This window comes from Zingiber officinale, chromosome 2A (assembly GCF_018446385.1).
Source record: "Zingiber officinale cultivar Zhangliang chromosome 2A, Zo_v1.1, whole genome shotgun sequence".
In the NCBI taxonomy this organism is placed as follows: Eukaryota; Viridiplantae; Streptophyta; class Magnoliopsida; order Zingiberales; family Zingiberaceae; genus Zingiber; species Zingiber officinale.
In genome coordinates, this window is record NC_055988.1 from 117244369 (window position 1) to 117267351 (window position 22983).

Consider the following 22983-nt stretch of genomic DNA (forward strand, 5'->3'; position numbering starts at 1 on the left):
AAGCTCCAAACAAAGGAAAAGTTACTTGTGTTATTTCTTCTTTCTCTTTTCCGCCGTGTTTGTTTTAACTCGTTATAATTGAAAAAGCAATGAACATTATTCACCCACTCCTCGAGTGTCTTTTCGATCCTGCACAACCATGGCTGAGACCAATATGGTGGTAGCAACAACTGACAACCACCGTGTGATTAGGTCTTTGTTCGCACGAGTGGCCAACGACACGTGCGACTGCCATTGCGCTATGCAATTATAAGTCATGCGATCGGATGCCGAATGCCAACCCACCAATCGGTGTCACGTACCATAGCCACCATGCGAATCGACGCGATTAGATCATGCAAACAGTCGTTGTCGCACGATTAGGATGCAACTGGTGTCATGTGTTGCAAGACAAGGAAGAAGATCAGAGAAAAAGATTAGGATTACCTAAGTTTGATCTTGTTCGATGGATCCATACCGTAGAGGAAAGAACACCGGAAAAGAAGATCACATACAATGAAAAGTCATGCATTGGTTTCCTCCTTAGAACTGTGAGAATAGAGTTTAGCCATTTAGGATCTGCCTTTTCATTTCTTTTTTTAGGTATAATTAAAATTAAAATAAATTTGGCCCCTTCCTAGGCGGGCCCTGAGGCGATTTCCTGCCTGGCCTCATCAAAGGTCCAGCCCTACCTTCCTGGTAAATTGTCGACCCGAATGTAGTTTACATTCATATCAATATATAGAGGCGTTTGGTTGTAACAAAACAGGACTAGGCACCTTATGCTGCCCCCCTTCCAAAAGATATGCACATTCTATCTATTTACATCAGTTTTCTTCATCCCATTTGCACTTTCTGTTAATGGAGTAAACAAGAAAATCTAGAGGGATAGGATGTGCAACCCCTTCAGAAGCTTCATTAGTACTGCACAATCTGCTATGAGTTTCTGTGGAACCACTTCGCTGCCTGCAGCATGGAACAAGCTGTGTAACACTTCCCCGTTTGCAGTTTGGATCAGCCACCCTGCTCGATCTGTCTCCCCGCATTCATGGAATCTAGTGAATCGAATGATCATGGCGTGCTTCTCCAACTCATGGCACTCCATCCTTACATCTAGTGCCGAATAACCAGTCTCCAATCTACGACGACAAAGAGAATTCGATCGGAATCATGTGAGAACTGATTGAGTTCATACCGACAATTTCACAGGCAAACACTTACAGACCTTAGAAATTCAGATTCAATAACCTTCAATCTTCGAATGTAATTTTCTATGGAGTTCGAGAAAGAACCAGAAATGCAGCTAGAACTCCAAGCATCTGTCAGCACTAACTTGGCGGACATGTACACGATGCTTTCGTGCACTGCAATGGCGTCGGCACTGAGTAACCTAGACGAGAGAGGAGGAAACATCTGCTGCATTAGCTGAGTCGTCGAAGTCAACCTTCTCCTCGATCGAGCAGCTTTAGCCCAATCGAACTCTCTCTTGCTGCTGCAACGATGAAGCTGCTTATCTCCGATCAACAAACACCAAGAACACAAAAGGAAAAAAAAACATAACCTACAGATGGAGGTCGAAAGTAGTTTTTTTGGGCTTCTCAAGCACTGTGATTTTCTGCGATATCACTTTTGCTCCACCAATTTTGTTTTCCGGTGAAGAAAAGCTCAGCATTTTGACACCTGATAGCAAACAGAAAAAAAAAAAAAGAGTAAGTGAATTTGGGGAAGAACTTACTTGCTCGGGTAGAGAAACCCCTCACCTGCATTGCACTCCATGTCTTCTCTGAGCCTTTTCCTCCATTCTAGGGCTTCCATGGAGCTCCCTTGGTGGAAGATAATCCTTGTGCTTCTTCCAGGCAGTGCGGAGCTTTTGATGCTGTTTAATGATTTCGATGGTGTTGTTGGTGGAAGAAGATTAAAGAAAGCTTTATCTTTTTCTCTTGAATCGAGAAGATGGATTCTCCCAGGTCGCAACGCCATTGCGAATTGCCCAGTGGAAATCCACTTGTAAGAATCGGATCTCTTTCTCCAGATATATATGATTTTTTTTTATATAAACTTAGGGGCATCTCTCATTGTTTTAAATGAAATTTTTTATGATTTCAAGTTGCCATATCAATATTATAAAATTTTATTGAAATATCTCTAATGATTAAAATTTTAAATAAATTTTTTTATGATATAATTCTAATTACATGACTCTATACATATATATCAATTTAATATAAAAGAATAAATTTAAATTTTCACTACTATTCTTAAACTATAAACTTCAAACCTTGTATATATAATGATTTAAATTTTTTTTATTCAACTTTTTTTATTTTAAAAATTTCTTATAAATTTTACATTGAAGATGCTCTTAGTTTTGTACAGTGCTCACTGTAATCGATTGTCAATCACATAGAGTGCAGGATTTTGATCCTTCATCTACACATTGGCTTCCTCATCAATCAAATTACGAGTTGAAACTGAAGATAATCCAATTATGAGTGGATCTTGAATTTGCACTCTTGCGGATCTACAGATCAGAGAGTAGCTCTCTCCGTACATATTCATGCCAAATTAAACTCTATATTGACAAAAGAATCGAATTTTGCAAATCTATTTTTGAAAAGAGTGACAAAGTCGAAGTCGGAAATAGGGAACACTCTGTTTATCTTCAACCTTATTTCTGGAAAACAAACAAATTAAGGATGTGAGCAACAATTTCTCAATCCATCATAATAATTATTATTATTTTATTTTGATGTCAGCAATTCATCACACTTTGGGAAACAAATAATTGTGATTTTTGATCAGTTGGCCACTTGGTCTTATCAGATAGCATGCATTCCACATCCATCCCTCGTGGCCTCATCTCCAGCTAGTGGTGCTCTTTACAGGACAAAACTTGAGCATCTCCCTCCATAAACACATTTAAAATACTTTTATTATTATTTTTTTATCAATCTTATTATAAAAAATCTTTTTAAGTTATTGATAACTACCAGGATTACCATATCAAATTACGATAGAGAGGACAGTTAGAGGATGTTTGGTTGAGCTTATAAGCTCTCTAAAATAGTTTATAAGTTGTTTTGGAGCTTATAAGCTCTTTAAATTTATTTGATAAATTTTTTTTCAAACAGTTTATAAGCTGTCAAAATAAGTTGTTTTGGAGCTTATAAATTATTTTTAAAAAAGTATGGAAAACCCTACTTTGTTAAAAAAGATCTTATTTTAATAATTTTCTTTTCTAAAATATTCTTATATAATTTCATAAATCTTCATCTTATCCTCCATAAATTTTTATAAATCTAATATCTTTCTATCTTCGTCAACTTCTCTTCCAGCGCCGTGTCATCTTCTCCACCAACGTCTCTTTCCAATTTTCTCTCCCCCAGTACAGAAATTTACCCAAAACTCTCTATTAATAAAAAACTCAAAATCCTCTATTAATAATATTATACCATTTTTGATAATTTTATTAATAAAAAGATTTTATAATACTAAACACATCAATACCTTTAAATTGATTGTAATAAGTTCACTTAAACACTTTAACAATTTATTTTTAAAATAAAACCTAACAATTAATAAATTGTAGGAGTTTATAAATTATTTTTAATAAATTTAGTGTAACATAAAACAAAGGCAATTAGACGTTTTATGGGGTCTAGTTAAGATGAATAGGAATGACACCGGCAAATTAATCATTATTGTGCACGTGAGCGGCACGTGCAAGATAAGGAGGCGGCGAGGCTTGAGAGACTGGTGTTTTCGTGCTCTTCCAGTCCCTTCATCGCTAGTCCCGCGTCCGTCGCGACGCAGACACGTAAGCGAAGCGTGTCGTAACTGTCAGCCATTTGGCAGCGCATGCGCACGCCGATACACTTCAAGATTCGTAAAAGCTATGGTCCTCGCTTACCTCCGATTGGCTACGGAAGCTCGACCAGGCAACACGCTCCTCCCGTCGTCATTAGTCCGTAGAGCTTTGTGCTACCGCCTCAGGAGCTTCGCCTGTTTGAGAGAACAGCAGATCGCAGCTTTTACTTGTGGTCCGCAGTGTTCGGATTGGCCTGTATTGTCCATACACACAACTCAAATTACCCCCTCTCAAGAAGTTAACAGCTGTCGAATCACGGTCTGTTTCGAGTGTTGGGTCTCGTCCACAGTTTGATTTCTAGGTTATAATATCTCACTCTGCTCTATAGTGCGAGCACAGAAGGGCAATGGCCGCGTCGCTGTAGAATTATCTTCTCCTCTCTCATGGTTGACGTCATAATTCATGGAAGATGGCGCTGCTTTTCGCTAAGCTTCGCTCTTTCCTCTCATGGTACGTTGATTAATTCAGTTAAAATTTTATGGCTTGGCTGCTCACAATGTGTTTGATTGAATTCCCAGGTCAAATGGATTGCTATGGAGGGCGAAGGACGCCGCCACTGCGAGCTCGGGCAGTGATGGCGACGACGACATCATCGAGAGCGGCCACCGCACTTTGCCTTCGGCGGAAGCTGTGCCGTCGGTTGAGTGCTACGCGTGCACACAGCCCGGCGTGCCGACCTTCCACTCCACTACCTGCGACCGCGTCAACTCCCCGGAGTGGGAGGCCTGCGCCGGTTCCTCGCTGATCCCCATCCGCCCCAGCCAGACTAACGTGTTGTTAAACCTCGGTCGGCCGAGCAAGCCTGCGTCGCTGTTCACCGGGCCAGCGTTGGACCCCCGCAGCGAGACGGTGCAGCGATGGAACCGCGCGATCCTGCTGGCCCGCGCCTTGGCCGTCGCGGTCGACCCCCTGTTCTTCTACGCGCTGTCCATTGGACGGAACGGCCGACCCTGCCTGTACATGGACGGCGGGCTGACGGCGATCGTCACGGCGCTGCGCACCGCCGCCGACGCTGTGCACGTCTTCCACGTGTGGCTGCAGTTCCGGGTGGCCTACGTGTCGCGGGAGTCGCTGGTGGTCGGCTGCGGGAAGCTGGTGTGGGACGCTCGCATGATCGCCGCCCACTACTTCCGTTCCCTCAGCGGCTTCTGGTTCGACGTCTTCGTCATCCTCCCCGTCCCGCAGGTCCATTTCCCAAACATAGTAAACCTTAATCACGATCACTAAGTAAAAGAACAATCTTAACTCTGAGCAGTAACAGAGTAAAAATTCCATTATATTTTTCAGGCTGTGTTCTGGTTGATAGTGCCGAAATTGATCAGGGAGGAGGAGATAAAGCTTCTGATGACAATACTTCTCCTTATCTTTGTGTTCCATTTCCTGCCAAAGGTATATCATAGTATCTCTGTGATGAGGAGGATGCAGAAGGTCACTGGTTACGTCTTTGGATCAATCTGGTGGGGTTTTGGCCTCAACCTCATCGCCTATTTCATCGCTTCTCATGTAAGTATAAAATGTTAAGTTTCTTGAACGATGTGAATCATGAAATCGAGGCTCTTCGCATATCAGAGTAGCGTCTTGTACTTTGCTTTCTCCGTACTATTGAATGGTACCGAGCATCTGTCATTAATACATCCAAAATGGTAATGCAACCCACGTTACATGCGACAAAAGCCACTTCTGCAGGGCCTGCAAACTTGCAAAATCTGATAACAACTCGACCACTGTAATCACCATCGTGATCCTTTCATCGGAGAACTTCCAAAAACCCTTTGAATTCTAGATTTAACTTTCAATCATGCAAAAGATGAAAAATAATAATAAAAAATTGTACAGTCGGAAATAAGATAAAACACTTGATTTTTTTTTGTATGGACAGGTTGCTGGTGGGTGTTGGTATGTTCTTGCGATCCAACGCGTGGCGGCTTGTCTTCGACAACAGTGCGAGAAGAACAACGACTGCAACCTTGCTTCTCTGGCCTGCTCCAAGGAAGTTTGTTACCAGTTCCCGTCCTCTGCCAACAATTTGGACTGTGAAAGTAATTTTGCAGGAATGAACAATACTCCAGTGTGTTTGAACGGTGACGGCCCGTTTTCCTATGGAATCTACAGTTGGGCTCTTCCTGTTGTTTCCAGCAACTCACTTGTCGTCAAGATCCTCTATCCCATTTTCTGGGGCCTAATGACTCTAAGGTAAATGCAATTTGCTTGATTGAACTCAACTGAAACAAAGAAAATAAAGATGTATAATAATCATTGCATTTTTCAGTACGTTTGGCAATGATCTTGAGCCTACAAGTCATTGGCTGGAAGTTATATTCAGCATAATCGTTGTTCTTAGTGGCTTGATGCTGTTCACTTTGTTGATCGGAAACATTCAGGTAATAAATACCATTCATCTTTCAGAATTCTGATCCTTGAATGATCACAAGTGAGATTAATCTTTTTATCACCAGGTACTGTTGCATGCTGTAATGGCGCGGAAGCGAAAGATGCAGCTGCGATCGCGCGATATGGAATGGTGGATGAAACGGAGACAGTTGCCGTCGAGATTGCGACTGAGAGTGCGGCAGTACGAGCGGCAGCGATGGGCGGTGACCAGAGGGGAGGAGGAGCTGGAGATAATCAAAGATTTTCCCGAAGGCCTACGCCGAGACATCAAACGACATCTCTGCTTCGATCTCATTAAACAGGTACCGGACTAGCTAGATCTATGATTAAAAAAAAAGCTAGATTTAGAGTTCTCTTCGATCTTCATCGAATGGTCTGTGATCGATCAGGTGCCGTTGTTCCACAACTTGGACAATCTCATACTGGACAACATATGCGAAAGAGTGAAACCGCTTGTTTTCTCCAAGGGCGAAAAGGTATCGATTGCGATCTGTGGCTGCAAAAAGATGCAATCTTTGTGCGTAATTTGAGGCGTTCGTTCCTGCAGGTGATCAGAGAAGGGGATCCGGTGCAGCTCATGGTGTTCGTGGTCGGTGGTCAGCTGAAGAGCAGCCAGCGCCTGAGCAAAGGTGTGGTGGCCACTTGCAATCTCGGGCCCGGGAGCTTCCTCGGAGACGAGCTCCTCTCGTGGTGCCTCCGGAGGCCGTTCACCGATCGGCTGCCGGCCTCCTCCGCCACCTTCGAGTGCCTGGAGCCGACGGAAGCGTTCGGCCTGGACGCCCCCGATCTCAGATACATCACCGAGCACTTCCGATACAGATTCGCCAACGACCGGATGAAGCGAGCGGCGAGATTCTACTCGTCGAACTGGCGAACGTGGGCGGCCGTCATCATACAACTCGGCTGGCGCCGGTACAAGGCGAGGACTCGTGGCACGGTGAGCAGCGCGCCGGAGCACGGTGACAACGAACGGCGGCTGCGGCTGTACGCTGCCATGTTCATGTCGATCCGGCCTCAGGACCATCTCGATTAGAGGAAATTAAATCGAATATCAGTATCAGTATTCATGCTGCAGATCGTATATATGCATGCTAATAAGAAATGTATGTGCGAAATATGTATAATTTATCAAATATTTTATCAAGTTTCTTGTTTCTTTAATATTTTTCTTTTCACCAAATTAAGTAATTATACGTCACTGATAAGGTAGAGTCTTTGAAGTTGAGGGCGAAGTCAAAAACTAGTTGATATGATGATTAAAGTTAAGGAGGGATCAAACATTCAGGACAAGTATTATTACGTGGCTCGGTCGAATAGTCTAGTCGATCGGACTCTTTGTCTGATTGGATCCCGAGTCCCCTAGTTCGATGGAATCTCAAGTAGTCTTAGTTCAATTCAGAACCGAGTCCTCTCAGTTTGATTGAATATACTAGACGTACAACTCGGTCAAACGAATGTTGAGTCCTCAAAGAGGTCGAGTTTTCCAGATGGTCAACATCCCTTAGTTGACCCAGACTCTGGACTCCTTTTTCCGAGCAGATGCTGAGTCCTCAATAAGGTCAAGTCCTAAAAATGATAATAGTCCTTAGCCAACCCGACCCCGTCCGAGAACAAGGTCCGACAACCGGACGTTATAGGGGAATTGATTGGCCTATTATCAAAGCTATTAATGGTCCATTAGCCCAATGACCTAATATTTCTTTTTGGCACTTTATGTAATTATTGTCAAAGAATCAAGAGAATATGCTTTGGGCAATCAGTACGACGAAAACTTTACCTTGCAAAACACAGAAATGGTAAGTCTATTATAGGAAAGACTGCGGTGTGTCAGATTGGTTTGTCTTATTTCAGAAATGCATTGATATTCATGCAGAGAGAAAATAACAGTATATGAGGGGTCTCCTCCACCTACAGATGTAGGTAAGTTTCACTATCAGAGTTCACTGTTTGTCATTTCTGTTCTTCATTTCTTCCTCTGCCCTTTGTCTGACTTGAGCGTCGGAGTGTATGTACCGTGGACTCCTCCCTGGTCAGGTCACTGACGATTTCTTCTTCTAATTCTTCTCTTTGACACGCAGGCTCCACTCTAAAAATTGTTGCAAATAACGACGGGATTACTGACTGAATTTAATTCAGTCGGTAAATGCCGACTGAATTTAATTTAGTCGGAAATTACCGATCTAATTAAATTTAGTCGGCGACTACTGACGGAATTGGTTATTTCGTCAGTAATTACCGACTGATTTTTTAAATCAGTCAGTAATTTTCGACTGAAATAAGTTCAGTCGAAAAATCGCCTAAGAGTCAATGGATTTACAAGTTCCGGGTTAGTGAGTTCTGATATTACCGACGAAATTATTAATTCCGTCGGTAAATGCCTCTGGTTAACGAGTATAAGTTAACGGGTTTTAATTTAACGGGTGCGGGTGGAAAAGTTACCGATGGAAAATTAATTCCGTCGGTCTTTTGCAGACGGAAAATTAATTCCGTCTGTCTTTGTCGACGGAATTAAGTTTCCGTCGGCAGTTACTGACGGAATTAAGTGTCCATCGGAAAATACCGACGAAAGATTCATTTCGTCGATAATGTAGATTAAAATTAGGGCACGGGAGCTCCCTTTCCTCTCTGCGCGACCTGTGATTGTTCCTCTCTCGGCGATTTTTCAGCTTCGACGATCTCCTCTCTGCATCCAGCAGCCTCGCGCCCTCTCCCGTTCACTGTGATCCGCAACCAGCAACTCAGGTATGTTCCTCTCCCCTCTCGTCTCTTCCTTTTCACACCCATGGCGACCACCGCGGCTTGCTCGCGGCCAGTGGGCCGCCACTGGCGGCTTCTTGCGCAGGCCAGCTGCGGTAGGCGTCTGCTCGCGACAGGCCAGCCGCGGCAGCCCAACCGCTGCAGGCGCTTGTCTGCGGCGTGCTGGCCGCCACATGCCGGCTGTTGGAGGTCAGCCGCCGCAGGCGCTTGTCTGCGACATGCCGGTCGCCACAGGCCAGCTGCTAGAGGCCTGCCACCGCAGGCCGGCCGTTGTAGGCGCCTACGACACCTGCTCGCGGCCAGCCGCAGGGGCCTACTCGCGGCCAGCCGCGGGAGCTTGCTTGCGGACCCCGTAGAGTCCTGCTCGCAGCTAGCCACTTTAAGCATCTACTCGGGCTAGTCGCAGGGGTTGCTTGCGGCCTACTATCGGCTAGCCGCAGGGGTTGCTCACGTCTTTGCCGGCTACCGCAGGAGTCCATATCGTGGTCATTGTTTTCTGTATGTTCATTATTCTATATATTAGATTTGTTTTACTTTTATATATATATGGTTATTTTTATTTAATGATGCTCTAAGCAACAACATGTGTATATTAGTTTTATTTATTTGCTTTAGTGTAGAGGAGATTTTTGGTAATATGATACGAAGATCGTGAGATGAAATTGTGCACATAATGCTTTATTTAAGCTTATTCCAAGTTATATAAGTTTAATAATATTTCAAATTATAATATCATTAGGTAACAATGTATATGAAAAATCTTGGATGTACAATCGATTAGACAATGGTTTTATCATAGATTATTTTATTGCTGAAGTTGAACAGTTTGTGAATTTTACTAAAAGTCATCCAGAATATATGAATGGTGCTGAGTTACGGTGCCCGTGCAATCATAAAAAATATCAAAATAGAGCTTTTCGTGATGAGGATACTATAAAAATGCACATATGTAGAAATGATTTTGTGTCAAATTACTACAATTGGTACTGTCATAAAGAGCCTTATTTATATGAATCAATTGGGCCTTCTAGTGGTTCGTCTTCTGGGACTACTGTTACCGCTCCTGAAGCATCAAATAATATTGATATTTCAATGCAATCAATGATTCAAGATGCGATGAATGCAGTTGATTATTCGAATATAGATGAAATATCAACCCCTGAATATCAGCAATTATATGAAATGTTAAAGGCTAGTGAAAGAGAAGTGTTGGAAGGCATTCCTTCTGGTCATTTTCAACTATTAGCTACTGCAAGGTTATTGAATATGAAAGAAGAACATTATTTTTCTGAAAGATGTTACGATGACATTTGTTAATTGATGTTAGCGTTGCTCCCTGCTGATAACATAATGACTGATAGCTTCTATGCAAATAAAGAAATTGATCAGAGATTTAGGTTTGCCTGTAGAGAAGATTGATTGTTGTATAAACAACTGTATGATATTTTGAAATGAAGACAATGATCTGAATGAATGTAAAATCTGTACTCACCCTCGCTTTAAGCATCACACTCGTATACCAAGGAAAAAGAGGAAAAATATTACTTGGAAAGCGATGTATTATTTTCTGTTAATTGCTGGACTTCAACGCTTGTATGCATCTGCAGCTATAGCTAGCCACATGATGTGACATCATGAGCATGAGCATGAGCATGAGCACGAAGGAGGTATAATGTGTCATCCTTGTGATTCTCCTGCATGGAAACATCTTGATACTGTGTTTCCCTCCTTTGTAATGGAACCACGTAATGTGAGATTGAGATTTTCTGCTGATGGATTTCAACCATTTGGTTAGTCGGGACAACAATATTCATCTTGGCCAGTTATATTAACACCGTACAGCTTACCGCCATGGATGCGCATGAAAGATGAATTTATGTTTCTTATAGTATTTATTCCTGGTCCAACCAATCCCAAAGATAAGATAGATGTTTTTTTTACAACCTCTAATTGCCGAGCTGAATAATTATGGAATGTAGGGTCGGTGACTTATGATGTTGCAAATAAAACTAATTTTCACTACAAAAATGATCGTAATTAACGACGGGCGTACTGACGGAACCATAATTCTGTCGGTAGTTTCCGACTGAATATAATTCAGTCGGGGGTTTTCGACGGGATATTATCCCGTCGGTGATTACCGACGGAATTAATAATTTCGTCGGTAATTACCGTAGATTTTTAATTTTATTTCAGTTTAACGGGTGCAAACGTATAACCTATCGACAGAACGTTAATTTCGTCGGAAAATACCGACGGAATGTAATGTCCGTCGGTAATATTTCTAAACCGTACCCGTTTGGTTTAAAAAAGGTTAACGCGGACCCGTTAACCGGAGGTATTTACCGACGGAATATTTTATTCCGTCGGTAACCACCGACGGAACTATAATTCCGTCGGTAAATACCGACGGAACCGTAATTTCATCGGTAAATACCGACGGAACCGTAATTTCATCGGTAAATACCGACGGAATTGTGATTCCGTCGGTAACACAGATTAGAATTAGGGCACAGAGCCCTTCCCTCTTTGCACGACCTTCGTTTCTTTCTCTTTGTCGGTGATTTTTTCCGGCGATTCGGCGATCTCCTCTGCGTCCAGCAGTCTCGTGCCCTCTCCCGTTCACCGCGTTCCGCAACCAGCGACTCGGGTATGCTCCTCGCTCTCCTCTGTCGTTTGTTGGTTTTCACATGGACGGCCTCGCTTGCTTGCTACCGGCGGGCCGTCGCTGGGGGCTTATCGCGGCAACCCAGCCGCCGCTCGCGGCAGTCCAGCCGCAGGTAGCTGCTCGCGGCAGGCCAATTGCAGGCAGCTGCTCGCGGCAGGTCAATTGCAGGCAGCTGCTCGCGGCAGGCCAACCGCATGCAGCTGCTCATGGTAGGCCAGCCACAGGCAGCTGCTCGCGGTAGGCTAGCCGCAGCCAGTTGCTCGCGACAGCTGGCTTCCCGCGAGAAGCCCCAACGACGGCCCGCCGGCAGCGAGCAAGCGACCGCTGAAAGCTTACAAAAAGCAGCGGGCATGACTTTTTGGAACAACATCCAATTGCTATTATTGATGTTTGATGATTCATCAAACTGTAGTGACACTTAATAACTCAAACAATCTTTGTAGTAGTCAACTTAATAACTTGAACATCCTTTACATTTCTTCAATTAGCATGCAAATCTTCAGAAACTAGCTTAAACAAAATATTTGCCAATATGTGACATTTAATGTGTTTACAAGAACAAAGGGTTTATTAATGGTTTATAGGACAGCTAGATATCTAATTTAACTAAAGAAAACTAGAAAAAGAATTGTTCAAAGTTATGTTTAACATTTTAATTTCTCATACCAACATCATAGAGGATCTCGTAGTTAATATGCGAGATTAAAAATAAGCATTGCGATGTACCTGGAAACTATATTTATATATCATAATAGTTTGCAATTTCATGGATCAGATAATTTCGATCAAATTTTATCACATTTCTATTAGTGGAGAGGAGAGTTTCGGTAATATGATACGATGATCGTGAGATGAAATTGTGCACATAATGCCTTATTTATAATGTTTCAAGTGATACAAGTTTAATAATGCTTCAATCATATTTTGTTGCTTATTTATCATGTTAGTAAAGATTTATTATGATGTGTTGTAATTTTTTTTTGTAGATATAAGGTATCATGGCAGATCTTCCAGCACCACTCCGTGGATCCACCGTCCTTAGGGTTGTTGGAGAGTCGTAAGTATTTTTTTATTATTAGTATTTCAAGTTCTTTATTTATAACATACATCTTATGTCTTAATATTGCTTATATGTAGATTTACTCCCGACGACCATCGAGTATTGACATATATCACACAGAAATTTAAGGAAAGAGTCTGCATATCTGGGACTACATGGAGACGTGTAGATGCTGCAACCAAGGAGTTTTATTATCAAGAATTTGTGGTAAGTAAATTGAATATGTACATTATATGTATCCTTTAATATACTAAAATTTTATTTTTAATTGCAGAAAAAATATATGTGGGAGGATAGGCACGAGGTAGAATTTGCAGCAACTTGGAATATTTATTGTGCCAAGTTGTACAAAGACCTATTATACTATGTGAGAAAGGATGGCACACGGCCAGTTTATGTATCCGATGAGATCTGGAGTGCATGGACGACCACTTGGTTTGCAAAAAGATGGCAGACAAAGGCTCTAAAAGCAAGAGCGAATAGGAATACAGAGCCAGGTGGCCCGAGTACCGGATCTGCTCGGCATACATCAGGATCTCGATTCATTGTTGAGCACACTATGGATCTGGTGATTTTAATTTAAAGTTATATAAATCAAATTTTTATTTATTAATAAACTTGTATAATTTTAGCCAAACTTATTTATGCATGCAGGAGTATTCTTTAGAAAGACAACCTACTTGCCTGGAGATCTTTCTCAAGACTCACCAGAGAAAGGATGACACGTATGTTGATGCTCGTTCAAAGAACATTGGGGTTTGAATTATTAACTTGCAATTTATATTTAATCTTTAATAATGAATAATTAGATTTAATAATTATGTATAAGATATAAATTGTAAATTTTTTTTGCACAAGAGGAAATGACAAACAGGGTTGCTCAGGCATCTCAACCACCAGTAGAGGGAGGGGAGTCATAGGATCTATCCACCAAGGAAATAAACGAAATTTATTATGATGTTGTGGGTGGAAGGACAAAGAACTCCTTCCTCTACGACCTTGGCTCTCAGGCCAAGGTGGTATTTGATCGCTTGAGGACTCCTAGGGGTCGTGCGAGTTCCTCTTCTTCTTCTTCTTCTGAGGTGGAGTCATTAAGAAAAGAAAATCAAGAATTGAAGACTCAGATGACTACCATGGATCAGAGATGGGAGAAGAAGTGGGCTGCTTAGGAGCAGGCATTGGCCCAGATGCAGGCAATCATTGCTAGATGGGACCCATCACAGCATCCTCATTCACAGCAACCCCAGTCAGAGGAGACCCGAGACCCATCAGACTCCGCCGATGTTTAGATTTTTTTGAGGTATGTTTAACTATAACTTGATTTTTTTAAGAAATTTCTTATAAATTAGTTAAGTCAAATATATTTATTCTATTGCGATATTATAAGATGTTTATCTTAAGTGTTTTATATTTTTCAGGAGTTCATATTGATACATTCACCACCGTACTATCATTGGATATCTACAATATAATCCAGGTAATTTTTTACATGTAAAATTAGTTATATATTACAATTTTTGAGTTAGATATTACATTTGTATCGATTCAGTCTGATTATAATCTCTTATATTTGACTTTTACAGGATTATATTTGGATATATGTGTAGGTGATGTATCATGGTACGTTTGGATATTTTGTATTTGACTTTCACTTATCAGTACTTTTGGATGTTTATGATTGTCAGTACTTGATATTTGGATAGTTATATTTTGTTTTGTATTGAATTTTTGAGATATGACTACTTATTAGTATGTTTTGTATTATTTTTTAGATAGTTTATCATTAGTTTGTGAGTATATTGTATGTTGTGTTGATTGTATGGATTGTGATTGATGTACGAATTGTGTTTGATGTCTGACTTGTGTTTGTGTTACCATCGTTTGTGATGGTTTTTATTGTATAAAATTGTATATATGATAAGTGGGAAATGCAGGGGAGGCATCTCAATTTTTTTACTGCATATTGCCGACGGAATATTTAATTTCGTCGGTAATTTCCGACGGAAGTACACGTTCCGTCAGAAATTTATCGAAGCGAAACAGTAAATCTTCGATAAACTCCCGACGGAATTACCTATTCCGTCAGTATTTACCGACTGAAATGGGTATTCCGTCGGTATGTTACCGACGGAATTAAGTATTCCGTTAGGAGAAATCGACGGAATTACCTATTCCGTCGGTAACTACCGACGGAATATGTAATTCCGTCGGTAATTTACCGACTGAATTTTATTCAGTCGATAACCTCTGTTAAGATCCGTTTGCCCTTTGTCGACGGGATAAGTTTTCTGTCGTTAATATATACCGACGTACATTAACCCGTAGGTAGTTTCCGACTGAATATCATTTCCGTCGGTAAATTAAGCGCTGGCCCAATTCTTACCGATATCAAAAATTCCGTCGGTATTCCGTCGGAATCCTCATTCACCGACGGAATGCCGACGGAATATTCCGTCGTTATTCGCGGTATTTTTTTGTAGTGTTTACATTGCATGCTGCCTTATTATGGACGATCAGTGATTTTCCAACATACTCAATGTCGTTGGGATGGAGCACGACTGGTAAATTAGCATGCCCACATTACATGACAGAGTCTGATGTATTTTCATTACACTACTAGAAAACTAGGCTTTTGAGACAAAAAGTTTAAGACAGTGACAAAATTTGTCTCAAATACTAAGTAATTAAGATAGTAATAATAGATGTCTCAAAATTTTATATTGAGACATTAAATTTAAGACAGTATTTAAGATTTGTCTCAAATTCAATTAATAAGACACCTAATAAAGACGGTTAAAAATATAATTATATAAGACATTCAAATAAGATGGTAAAAAATATTTGTCTCAATTTATCTTGAATATGATTCATTGGAACGGTTGCGATAACCATCACAGACTCTGCTATTCTAGTTTCATATCATTTCATAGAACGATCGCGATGTGGATGTACACACACAATAATAACATTAGAAAAAAAACAATTACAAATTTAACTTAATTAAATTTTTTTAATTATAATTTGTGATTAAACATTGATAATTTAAGAATTATGAAAATAAATTATATTAAATATTTAATGACATACTAACCTTTTATGGATATGTCTAAAACACTACTATAATAATAAGAATAAATAATAAATTTATTATATATAGAGAGAGAGGATGATGATATTAATTTAAATTAATTAAAATTTAATCTAATTAAATTTATTTAGGAAAATAATAATAATATAATTAATAGTTAATATAAAAATAAATTTATATGATTATATTGAATTTTTTTAGACTTTTTTTTAAATTTAAAATGAATTTTTATTATATTATATTATATTTTTTAATAATTATATTTTAGAAAATAAATTATTTTATCAAAACTAAAACTAAGTCCTAAATTTCTATGAACACGTCTGGTCTTCTCATCTTCTCACGCGTCGAAACCTAAAAGCCATCGTCATTGTCGTAGTTTCTACCACCGCTGCTGCCACCGCCTTCGTCTTCTTCTTCTTCCCACCCTGTCGTGCCCGCCCCGCCGCTATCGCCGCCGCTTCCACCGCAGTTTCCTCCGCCGCCGTTGCTGCCTTCTCTTCTTCTTCTTCTCGCCCTGTTGTGCCTGCCCGCCGCTACCACCACTTCCACTGCCTTCTTCTTCTTCTCGCCTTGTCATGCCCACCCCGTGAGTTGCCCGATCAGGCCACGCCGGAGCGCCGATTCATCCAGAGGTAATCATGGCTCTATGTTTATATAGGATATGTGCCTTTAACCTCAAATTATGCCTCCGACAACTTTTTTTTCTGGATTTTGATATAGGATATTGGACTTGGAACAATATTTAGAGATGAAACAATAAATCAATTTACATGGTATTTTAATGTCCAAAAATGATGCATTTTTGGAACCTCTAACATAGTTTTGGAAATTTTGATTTTTGGAGTTTCTTTATCTAGTTATGAAAGACCAAACTACATAAAAATTTGTTTTGATTTTTGTCTCTGGTACTGTAGCTAGTTGGTAAAGATGCATTTGCAGAAACAGTTAAGATTATCTTGGAGACTGCTAATCTTCTGTGTGAAGATTATCTTGCCCAGAATGCATTTACTCCATAAGTTGTATTTGACACAATCAGTCATTGGCATAACTTTACCATAATTGTTTTGTCTCGTCAAGTACCAATCAACAACTTCTGCAATAGATATGACAAGTTCTGCCCATTCTACAAATTAGTTTGGATGATGCGTAACATTATTCACTTCAACACTTTGGCGAATCAGGTACTCATCTGCTCTATTCTACTAATTTGTAGTAATTAATGATCTATTGTTTTGATTATTAGCTTATCCTTGTTGCTCTGATTTGATGCTCAATTGTGACCCCAACATTAGTCAGTTAACCTCCGAGTTTAATAGTGCCCTTTCATTATCAGACTGACATGTAACTTCATGTGCTAACAACATTGAAGTATTGTCAAGTTTAATCAGCATTTTATTACATCATTAACAATTTTATTCTGTGATGGAATATGGCATATAGGTTAGAAGCCTCCCAAGAGATCACTCATCCTAAAATTGCACCACATGGAATGTGACTCCAAGTTGATGAGCTTCCTATGAGATCACCTATTCTGAAATTGTACCATCCCAAGCACACTTATAACTAGAAAGTTCTTATATAGAAATGAACCAATTCCACCAAAATACGTGTCATTTTAGAGAATACATACATACATAATCCATTTAACTCAAGTCACACCAATGGACCAGTCCCACCTTTCTAGTTTTGTGTGTTCTAGGTTCTAGGTTTTGTTCCTACTAGAAATATGTTAGAAGCCACCTTGCCCAAGCTCTTCGTTTTGACTATCACTTCTCACCCTCCTCTGACCATATCATTAATAGGCTCACATGCATTTGTGGGATAGTTAATTCAGCTTATGATATATTTTACCATTTACATGAAAGAACTAACCAGCAATCATATCTAACTACTAGTCCAAAATACTTGAGCTAAGCTAAAATTAATAGTAGCTCGCTCATCTAAATTTATGAAGCTTTTTTTTTTTTATCAAACCACAACTCACAAGATAATCTGAATTGTCGCAAGATTTTCTATTACAATCATATATTGGTCTCTTGTTTCACTTTTCAACTAGTAGTCCAAGACTTCCAGACTACTTCCTGTTTTAAATCTCGTGGATCAAGATTTATAGTTGTTGTATATTTTGTTATTTTTTTACTAGGCCGTCGAGAGAGGAGCAGGTTCTGATGGTCAAAAGCTCACTTATAGCGTCATCAAGCATTGATTAGGTGACTTCTTCTATCGATTAGTGTAAGTAGTAGACATTTAAGACCCTATTTGTGCAAGTTGGTCGCAAAGTGGCTGCTAATTGAAGGCTCGATTATGTTGTTTGCCTTCGTCAGGTCCCAAAAGTTTGAAGACCTTGCCGAAGGTGAGGAAGCTCTTGATATACGTACACTATTTTTTTTATTTAGATGGTAGATAATACTATTTTACATGTATAAAGATCGGGTAACTAACAGATCCATTGATAGTTGTTTTCACAAGGTTTTTTTGGTTTTATTAACAATTTTGGCTATATAGTGTACATATTTTTATGTTGTAAATAAATCTATTTTACAGATGCAACAACTTGAAAGACACAAAGATATTGATAAACACATAAACCATCATTTCTTATTACGAGATGAAGAGGTTTGTTTAACTTGGGGCTATTTGTGTTGTGTATATATATATAGTTGCAAGAAAGAGGATTATGTGTTAAGAAGGATTATAGAAGTTATCTCTAGATGACGAGAAGTTGTTCTTTATGTTTTTTCTTCTGTAACTTTCATGAGAATAGTAGTTTTTTTTCTTATTAAATTAATAATGGATATGTAGATATTTTTATTATTGGATGAATGTTGACATGAAACCTATGTATTAACTTGTAAGTTAAAAAATATTAGAATTTTGTTTATGTATATCACTTTTAATTTATGAAGAGAGAGTTTTTCCTTTTGTTTTGAGATGATAATTCAATAAATCGGATCGGATCTAGATTAATTTGTATAGTAAATGTTCTTTTAAGATTATTAATTTTTGTTATAAATGATGCATCTAACAAATTAAAATATTAGAGACAACAATTTACTGTCTTCATTTCTTTTTGAGACAACACATTATCGTCTTAATTAGTGTCTTTAGTTTTTTTTTCATAAGATAAGACATAACATTTGAGACAAAAAATAATTGTCTTAAATATTTTTGAGACAATTGAACAACCGTCTCATCACCGTCTTAAATAACATTTGAGATGATACAACTGTCTCAATATTTTTTTGAGACGCTTGTATTGGAGACGGTTACATTACTGTCTCATAGCCGTCTCAAAAATATTTTGAGATATCAAATTTATAATTTAAGACATATTTTGTTGTGTCTCAAAAAGTGTTTTTTTAGTAGTGTTACCTTGCAGTGGGAAGGTATCTTAGTTTGATAATTATCGTAAATTTTTACCACTGGATCACCCTTTTAGGCGAAATAAGAAAAAAAATTCTAAAGAATGTTGTAGTTATAAAACTTCCCCCAACATTCCATACTTCAGGTGAAGAAATCATTGAACAAATAGATAGTTATGGATTTATCCTAGTATCTCAGCCTAATTCTGATGAGATAAATAAATATCTTGTTAGGATGTGCAAGTGTGGTTGAAAGAAAAGGAGCATATTCTGGGAGTTGTCTTATTGGAAGTATCTACTATTCGACATAATATAGATGTGATGCATGTTGAGAAAAATTTCTTTGATAATATCTTCAACACTATGATGAATGTACCTGGAAGAACTAAGGACACTGCAAAATCACGTGAGGAATTAAAAGAACTAGTCAACAGACCAGAGTTGCATCAAAATGAAACAACCAATAAGTTTCCAAAAGCTTGTTATACATTGGACAAAGATGGTAAACAAGCTTTATGTAGTTGGTTAAAAGAAATCAAATTCCCAGATGGATATGCTTTGAATATGGCTCGATGCGTTGACATGAACAAATTAAAGATGTTTGGAATGAAAAGTCATGACTGTCATGTGTTCATGCAAAGACTTATTCCAATAGTTTTTCATGATTTACTTACCAATAATATTTGGCAAACACTTACAGAGTTGAGTCTTTTTTTTAGAGATTTGACAGTGAGGTGTATTATGATAGTCGATATGCTTCAGCTAGAAACTGGCATTCTCTCATACTTTGTAAGTTGGAGCGCATATTTTCACCTAGTTTTTTTGATTCAATGGGGCATCTACCGGTACATTTACCATATGAGGCATGAATAACTAGCCCTGTGCAGTACAGATGAATGTATCCATTTGAAAGATTTTTGAGAAAATTAAAAAATAATGTTCATAATAAAGTAAGAGTTGAAGGGTCAATATGTAATGCTTATCTGGGTGAAGAAGCATATTCTTTCTGCTCTTATTATTTTGCTGATAATGTTAAAACCGGATATCGCAAATGTCCTAGAAATTCCGATGATACTCGGAATATAGACTCATCGATGCTTTCTATTTTTAAATTTTCTGGTAAACCAATGGGTGCATTTGTTTCTAGATGGTTAAGTCAACAAGAATATCATGCTGCAAGAATATACATATTCTTAAATTATGATGAGGTCAAATCATACATAAAGTAAGTTAACTTCTCTAATCAAACTTTTATTTCATTGTACTTATTTGATTGATATCCTAATTTTCTTATAATTACTTATGTGTGTAGATCTTATGATCATTTATACATGTTTTGACACACATTCACTTACTTTATTCACGTATATTATGTGCATGTTCACCTCTCTTAGCATATATTTAGCATAAATACTCTTTTGTTTGGACATCTACTCTTTGTGTGTTTTCTTGTTGATAGGACGTGATTTGGAGCAGAAACAAAGCTTAAGTGGAGTCTAGAGCTTCCAAGGTATCGTGTCCAGGCCGTGTGAAATTTCTTCACTACATACTAAAACCAAAATAGCCATAACTTTCTACTCAGTTGGAGTTTTGGGCTGTTCTTTATACCAAATTGTAGATAACCTCAAAATATACAACTTTGATGAAGACTTCAACTCAATAATACCACGTTAAGATGTGCTAAAATGATCTACACGGTCTTGATACAATTCTGCACGGTCAGAGCAAAAGGAAGGCACAGTCGTGCCAATTCGCACGGCCGTGCGGTGTAACCAGAGTAGAAGGAAGGCATGGCCGTGTCAATTTGCGCGGTCGTGCGGTGTAGCCAGAACAGAAGGAAGGCACGGCCGTGGCACGGATCGTGCGGCGCCCATGCCCTAACTTATAAAAGGGTCAAGAACCCTATTCTTGGGGGTATCTTTGGTTCGGGATTTCGTCCCTCTCATCAGGAAAGGGTTCTCCCCTTCGGGGGAAAGCCTAGAGCTTCATCCACCGCTGTCCCTTGACGTTCCGTCCATCTCTAGAGCAAAGAGGCATCCCCAAGACATCGGAAACCTCGGCAAGCATCTTTTCTTCCCCTTCTTCTCACATCAAGGGTTGTAAGTATTTTTTACTGTATGTTTTGGGGTTGTTCTTCCCTCACAATGGAGTAGATCTCCTTTTCTATGGATGTAGGGAGTAGTTTTGGATAGGGTTTGATGTAAGACTCATGTTTATGCCTTTACTTATTGGATGATTTTGCTTGCTTTGTTTCTATTTGATATGCATGAGAATTGCTGAGATTATCTCGTCATACTGATCGATTATGTAGGAATTGCTGATTTCCTAAAGAGAGGATTTTAGATCGTACACCCGAGGGGCCCTAGTGATAGGGGTAACCCGTTCACGGACATCTAGGATGCTCCCTTGAAAGAAGAGGCAACTTCTTTAAAAGAAAGTAAGAGACCGAACTAAACCCTTATCTCTATCCTTAATGACACCGATTGAATTTGCATTCTTATGATCTACCGAGGCGCTCTAGTGATAGGGGTTAATCGTAATAGGATTTCACAGGGATCTTCTCCGTTTAGTGCTTAAGGATAGCAGCTTTAACTTCCGGCAAATGCATGTTGATTGACAATGAGGAAAAGATAGAACATGATACTTCAGGTTCCACCACAACGAAATCGAAATCATAGAATCAATTTCCCAAAGTTCAATTCCCTCCAAGATCAATTCTCTCATCCTTCTCTTTCTCTCTTCAATCACTCTCGTTAGTTTGTAAGCGCCAAAGTCAACTTTCGACCGTCTAGATAACTTACTTTGAGACATCTCTAGTGCTTAATCAACAATCCCTGTTGTTCGCCAAAGCTTTGTTTATATTAATCAAATTAAGTTATCAATGCTTAATCAAACTAACTGGAACACTTGTTTAATTTGACAAATCAAGTGAAAGCTACTACCTATAGGTAAACAGCTAGCAACTAAATGTTAGACATTTGTTTGAAAGTAGGTTTTTACTCATGCTTGGACTCTAGACTTTAAATTTTTTTTTTGGCGTTAAAATTTTTTTTGGCGTTGAAATAAAAATTATTTTTGACTTAGCTTTGAAATAATTCTTTTTAACTTAGCTTTGAAATAAAAAATTATTTTTGAGTTAGCTTTGAAATAATTTTTTTTAAGTTAGCTTTGAAATAAAAATTATCTTTTGACTTAGATTTGAAATAAATATTATTTTTGACTGAGCTTTGAAATAAAAATTATTTCTAACTTATTGTTAAGCTTACGATAGGATTAAAATTATTTTAAAGCTTAATATTGATTAAAGCTAAAAGTTTAAGCTTAGTGTTTTCAAAGTTCTTACTGTGTATTTTTTAAGTACTTATTTGGGGCTTCTTTTTCATATCTTTTAAAAGCTAAAGTGATTAACTAGGTTTTTAAAATTCTTTAGGTTTAAGTCATTTTTCTTAAACTTCAAAATTTTCTAAATAATATTTTTTTAACTATTTTTTTAAGGCTACCTTTCAAGGGAGCTAAATATTTCCTATCTTTCTTTTTCTCTATTTTTAAGTAATATTTTTGATATATAACAAAGGAAGAGAGGAAAGTATAAGTTAAGTGATCAAAGACCAATTTAGTTCAATTATTCATCTTTGATTTCTATTCCATTTATGCTTTTATGTACTTGTATGCATTTATACTAGTATGTTTTACTTAACTTTGATTTCTATTGCATTTATACTAGTATATTTTACTTAACTTTGATTTCTGCTGCCATAATAAAAAAGGAGGAGATTGTTGGTGTGAGAAGCATCCGACGATCGAACC

The 22983-nt window shown here is 38.6% G+C and overlaps 2 protein-coding genes and 1 long non-coding RNA gene across 6 annotated transcripts; 2 read left to right on the forward strand and 1 right to left on the reverse strand.

Moving 5' to 3' along the window:
• Nucleotides 1-683: 683 nt before the first annotated feature.
• On the reverse strand, nucleotides 684-2036 carry LOC122039927. Of its 2 annotated transcripts, none has more exons than XM_042599340.1 (4): nucleotides 1740-2036; nucleotides 1545-1659; nucleotides 1205-1468; nucleotides 684-1118 (listed from the first exon to the last, which is right to left on the reverse strand). In XM_042599340.1, exons 1-4 carry the CDS (start codon nucleotides 1957-1959, stop codon nucleotides 860-862), a joined length of 858 nt encoding a protein of 285 aa, XP_042455274.1. In that variant the 5' UTR covers nucleotides 1960-2036; the 3' UTR covers nucleotides 684-859. The 2 variants fall into 2 exon arrangements, with proteins under 2 accessions (XP_042455274.1, XP_042455273.1); XM_042599339.1 differs by having other exon boundaries at nucleotides 1205-1471.
• A 2120-nt stretch (nucleotides 2037-4156) lies between these two features.
• Nucleotides 4157-7399, forward strand: LOC122042034 (cyclic nucleotide-gated ion channel 2-like). Its single transcript, XM_042601954.1, has 8 exons — nucleotides 4157-4297; nucleotides 4366-5032; nucleotides 5135-5350; nucleotides 5727-6040; nucleotides 6117-6228; nucleotides 6304-6540; nucleotides 6628-6714; nucleotides 6786-7399. The coding sequence occupies exons 1-8, from the start codon at nucleotides 4257-4259 to the stop codon at nucleotides 7269-7271; spliced, it is 2160 nt and encodes a 719-aa protein (XP_042457888.1). The 5' UTR covers nucleotides 4157-4256; the 3' UTR covers nucleotides 7272-7399.
• An 8747-nt stretch (nucleotides 7400-16146) lies between these two features.
• Nucleotides 16147-19437, forward strand: LOC122042035. Of its 3 annotated transcripts, none has more exons than XR_006129137.1 (4): nucleotides 16147-16446; nucleotides 16535-16995; nucleotides 17958-18046; nucleotides 18139-19437. It is a non-coding gene; the product is annotated as an uncharacterized LOC122042035 (long non-coding RNA). The 3 variants fall into 3 exon arrangements; XR_006129138.1 differs by having other exon boundaries at nucleotides 16729-16995; XR_006129136.1 differs by having other exon boundaries at nucleotides 16147-16995.
• Nucleotides 19438-22983: the final 3546 nt, after the last annotated feature.

Excerpts from the sequence above, each read along its gene's own strand:
- LOC122039927 (XM_042599339.1), bottom strand. The coding sequence starts at position 1,959 with ATGGCGTTGCGACCTGGGAGAATCCATCTTCTCGATTCAAGAGAAAAA. Across the intron at positions 1,472-1,544 it reads ACTACTTTCGACCTCCATCT|CAGCAAGAGAGAGTTCGATT; the intron begins GTAGGTTATGTT and ends TCATCGTTGCAG. Across the intron at positions 1,119-1,204 it reads ATTGAATCTGAATTTCTAAG|ATTGGAGACTGGTTATTCGG; the intron begins GTCTGTAAGTGT and ends TTGTCGTCGTAG.
- LOC122042034 (XM_042601954.1), top strand. The coding sequence starts at position 4,257 with ATGGCGCTGCTTTTCGCTAAGCTTCGCTCTTTCCTCTCATG. Across the intron at positions 5,033-5,134 it reads TCATCCTCCCCGTCCCGCAG|GCTGTGTTCTGGTTGATAGT; the intron begins GTCCATTTCCCA and ends TATATTTTTCAG. Across the intron at positions 6,541-6,627 it reads GCTTCGATCTCATTAAACAG|GTGCCGTTGTTCCACAACTT; the intron begins GTACCGGACTAG and ends GTGATCGATCAG.